The sequence below is a fragment of the Triticum urartu genome, chromosome 5A, assembly GCF_056163025.1.
Source record: "Triticum urartu cultivar PI428250 chromosome 5A, HENAU_Tu73, whole genome shotgun sequence".
Classification (NCBI taxonomy): Eukaryota; Viridiplantae; Streptophyta; class Magnoliopsida; order Poales; family Poaceae; genus Triticum; species Triticum urartu.
Window position 1 is genome coordinate 183,085,208 of NC_141877.1, and position 4,725 is coordinate 183,089,932.

The window sequence follows — 4,725 nt, forward strand, 5'->3', positions numbered from 1 at the left end:
GCGAGCGGCGTATAGGATTTTCCGCTAACAGCGCGGACTAGGAGAAGGTCCGGGCCTTACCGATAGCCCTGGCGGTGTATGGCTCAAATAGAAAAGCAGAAAGAACGGGCCTTACCGATATTTTGGGTCTCGTCTATTTCTGTGGCCCGAACCGAGAGCCCAAAAACTCTCGTACCAATAATTTCTTTACTTTATTGTATTCGCCGGTCTTACCCATAAATAATACCAAAAAGGACACGGGCCGTGGACCAAACTCTTTTCCCTCAAATTTCCCCTCTTTCCCCTCCTCACCCCTCGATCTGATCTCGATTCATCTAACTCTCCTCCCCGAATCCTCAATTCGACACCAGATCCGGTCCTCCCTCGCCGAGGCCTCTCTATCGGTGCCGATTTCGCCCCGTATCGTTGATTCTGTGTGTTCGCGAGATTAGGGTTTCGAGGCGCTGAAATCGGGTACCGATTGGCTCGATTGAGGCGGAATTTCTCCAGGGGAGGCTGGTCTGTGGTTGATTGGTGGCTCTGAGATCCTATTATTGCGGTTCTTTTCATCGAATTTGCGCGATTTGTTTGCTAGGGTTTCGTCGTTTCCCTCCCGTCCAACCCTCCGTCGACCCCTCATCGCCAGTAAGTACCCCTCCCCTTTCTTGATTTTTGATTTCTTATATTCGAGAAAGATAGATCTAAAATCGACCTGCCTTGGATTCATCGGGACCTTAATTTAATTTGACTTATTTTTCATGCGGCGAATTTAATTTTGACTTATTTTTCATGCGGTGAATTTGATTTTGACTTTAATAGGGTAGCCAAACCTGATTTGAATTGACCGATTGATCCATGGTCCATGGATGTCGCGTGGAGCTTGCTTCCAAATTCTCATAGGGAGATCACGGCCGTGTATACTGCCTGTGTTTGCCCATACAAATATAATTGAATAAACTTCTACATGTGTTGCACCTTCTATAGTTTAGTGGGAGAACGTTGCATGTGCGGAAACAATGTTATGCACTTGGTTGAAAACATGAGATGCAATCGATTTGTGCACCCTAGTTTGGTGATGTGCACTTGAAGGTTTGTACATCAGTGTGGTTGGCGGTAGTGTTCAACTTGGATGTTCATTTGCAATTTGTATAAGTAACACAATACGTTTCCTCTTCAAGATGTGTAGCTATCGTTCTAGTCCTGTGCAGTGATCACCCGGTGCAATATAATTGTATCTATTTGCCATCATTTTGTTATCTAATGGAAGAGTTCTCTTCCTCAGGAGCATTATGTTGCATCAAGAAAATAGTGAGGTTTATGTGAGGCACCACTCCGAGCAGCTTGCGTGTGGCAATCTGAGGGGAACCGATGATGGGCGCTCAAACTTCCTTCCTGAGAAATACCATATTGCAACAGGTAACGACTGCCATTTCCCTTCGCCTTGTACAAGCATGCCTAGATTCTTGTGCTAGGTTGTGTGCAATTAAAGTTTGTCAAATGAATGTAAACTGACCAATCTGATGAAGAGTTGGTCCTAATTTTGGAATTTCAGAATGGAATACCACAGCTTGTCTAGTTAATACTGCCAGTGCTGTTAAAGAAGTGACAGTCGATCATCATAAGAGACCTGCCTCTAGTGGTTTCACAGACATGTTGGACTGCAAACGGATGAAGCAGGAAGAGCAAAGTAAGACATGTTAATTCGCAACCTTTTATGGAAGTTCTTACTTTGTCATTTACAAAAACTTTTGATACTTCGCTTTTCTACACTTTACACTTTGCTTCCATACACTTGACACTTCCCGTCATGAGGACTAGTTTCCCCAAAGGGTTCTATTAAATCTACCCATCACCCCTACGTGACCTTGTTATGCATGATTGAGATAGTATGGCGGGTATTTTGGCCATCTTTGTGTAGAGGTTTAATTTCCCTGTTGCGTGTGGATGTCCATTACTGCCATGTGTTTCTATAAAACCAAAGTGCTGATTGGGCTCATATTTTCTCCATTTCAGCTGTATCTGAGAAAGATAATGCAGCAGATGCTGACATAAATGTTCCAGAGTATGGATCATACAGGACATGGGAGAGAATCTCCGATCTGCCAGCATATGGTAGTGAGGAAAGTGAGGATGAAGGTGTAGATCCACCTGTTAATTTTTCACTAGCCCAAACTTATGTTGAAGATTACCTGCGATCTGCAAGTTATTGTCAAAGGGAAGACATTTACTCGTCTGTTAGCCTTTGCCCTACAAGGAAAACTGTTCCAATTGGGCCAAATTATCAGGCTGAGTTGCCAGAGTGTGCATCTGGTAATTGTAGGAGCTCAGTTGATGGTAATGCTGATGTGTCATCATCTTCTCACATATGTGATATAAAGGAAGCCGAGAGTGACAAGTGGATTAGGAACTCTGTCATTCCAATGCCTGGTTCTGTTGAGTTACCTTCAGTGCTGAAACCCGTTTGCTTTAAGACAGATTGCAGTTGTGTTGATGAAGGTTCGATTGCGTGCGTGAGGAAGCATGTGAAGGAAGCAAGAGAAAGACTAATGACTGCCCTTGGTCTGAACACCTTCAAAGAGTTAGGATTCTTTGACATGGGAGAGGAGGTGGCCTTGAAATGGACTGAAGATGAAGAGCATTTGTTCCAGGATGTGGTATCATTAAACCCTGCCTCTCTTGGAAGGAACTTCTGGGATGAACTTCTGCTTGCCTTCCCATTGAAGACTAACAAAGAGTTAGTGAGCTACTATTTCAATGTCTTCATGTTGAGGAAGAGGGCTGAGCAGAATAGGTTGGATCCAATGAATGTTGACAGTGATAATGATGAATGGGAGGGAAGAGATGATGATGAATTTGCTGTGACAGAAAGGGCTGGTGAGGATTTGCTGCTCGAGTCTCTTACTGATCAAGATGATGGTGCATGCAATCAAGTTCCCCTCCAGGGAAATATGCATGAAGAGTCTGGTGAGGAGGATGAGTTTGACTGTTGTGGTCACAGGCAAGAAAATTGCTGCGTGGAGGGGAATGTCATGGTGTCCCTTGTGGACAATAACCAGGAGGCAACCATTTTTGACACAGATGCTCAAGACGACTCATGCACATCATTTGAGGTTCCGCATGTTTGTACCATGGATGGCACACCCACTGATATTGCTGGAGACCACTACCGGGATGTTGGCTTTGGTAGCGTTGCAGATCATGGATACTTTGGTGGCCATTGCGACCCGAAAACATGGGATATTGGTTTCAGTAGCGTATGGGAGAAAGACGAATTTCTTTCGACAAACAATGTGATAGAAGAGGTGTTTGGAAAGGGTTCTTGTGAAATTGGAAATGACTCTTCTACTGCCCAGGGCATCATTTAAAGATGATCCGGGTTTCTGATGGAGAGCGAAGGCCGAACCTGCTTTTGAAATTTGTACAGTGATAGCTCTTCCTTTTTTTTTGATGATGATTCACTTGCCTGTAGAAATCCCGCCTCTGTCTGTCCCGAGAACATCTGTTTGAGAAATGTAATTTCATTCTCATGATGAATGTCTGTCTATTTGTAGTTATCCATCATCAGTCGATGATCTCCTGTAGCCTGTTCCCTGTTGTAGCCTCTGTGTACTGTTGTCATGACAAGTTTCAAGGCCTGAGCATTTTTGCATATGCTAGCGACGGTCAATATGATATAGATGTTGCTCTAATATGACAAATCATATCGCTTTCCTTATTCTACTTGCATCTTTTTAAGTAGATGACACTTCCCAAAGCAGGGTTGTGTTACTATGAGGTGTCAACGGATGGTCAACCGTGAAGTCTCGCTCTCGGTTCGTTGCACAAGTTTTCGTGGCAAGTTTTTCTTTTGCTACGCCTGACAAACGTCCTAGTTTATTGGTCTCCTTTGAAATTTGTGCTAAATTTTGTTCAAGTATTTAACTAATAAAATGTAAATGCATGTTAACAAAATTTATTTCGTTGGATTCATATTTGAATATAGTTTCCAAATGATATAGTTTTTGGTGACATGCAAGAACATTTTTGTTAGTTAAATTTATGATTAAAATTTGGCGCAAAATACAATAGGACCCAACAAACCAGGATGGAGGTAATAGTACTGAACTGCAAATTTATTACTTCCACTTATCTAACCATCAGATGTCAAGTACTAGATCTGAGATGCCACATATCTTCCTTAGGTTTTGGCACCTTGCTAAACCCATCCAATTTTTTTTCTTTAAAAAGCCCATCCCCACTTTTGATACCTTGCTAAACCCATCCCTAGCAATATGTATTTCAGCGAACCAACCTGGATGGTTCGGAGAATAGTCGTATCCCTTTAAATTCTAGACTTGATTGGTGCTCGTATTTTTCTGGACTTATTTCGGACTTTTCGGTGATATTCGTTGAGTGGGAGGAGATATTCCCATCGGCTACGAGGCGCGTATGATGACTTCATCAATCGATGTTAATATATTATGTCGCTCAGTCTTTCGAAGGTGCTGATAGGGTCAGGATATGCGTTCGTGCGTTCAGAGGTGAATGTATGCTCATGTATGTAAGTGATTTCGATCGTACTGTGTTAAAAAATGTTCTTCATACGCATGCATTTTATCATCATAATAATTCAAATCATATTGTTTCAAACACACATAACACAACATCAATTCAAATCCACGACATATGCAACTTAAATTTAAACATAACAAATGGTCCAAATGCATCGAAGTATTCTTCTCTTCTCTAACCATCAGAAGCCAGGTA

General features: G+C 42.4%; 1 protein-coding gene across 1 annotated transcript; it reads left to right on the forward strand.

Moving 5' to 3' along the window:
- The first annotated feature begins 214 nt into the window (after nucleotides 1–214).
- On the forward strand, nucleotides 215–3,533 carry LOC125508481 (uncharacterized). The gene is made up of 4 exons (XM_048673205.2): nucleotides 215–624; nucleotides 1,262–1,395; nucleotides 1,532–1,666; nucleotides 1,993–3,533. Exons 2-4 carry the CDS (start codon nucleotides 1,269–1,271, stop codon nucleotides 3,342–3,344), a joined length of 1,614 nt encoding a protein of 537 aa, XP_048529162.1. The 5' UTR covers nucleotides 215–624; nucleotides 1,262–1,268; the 3' UTR covers nucleotides 3,345–3,533.
- Nucleotides 3,534–4,725: the final 1,192 nt, after the last annotated feature.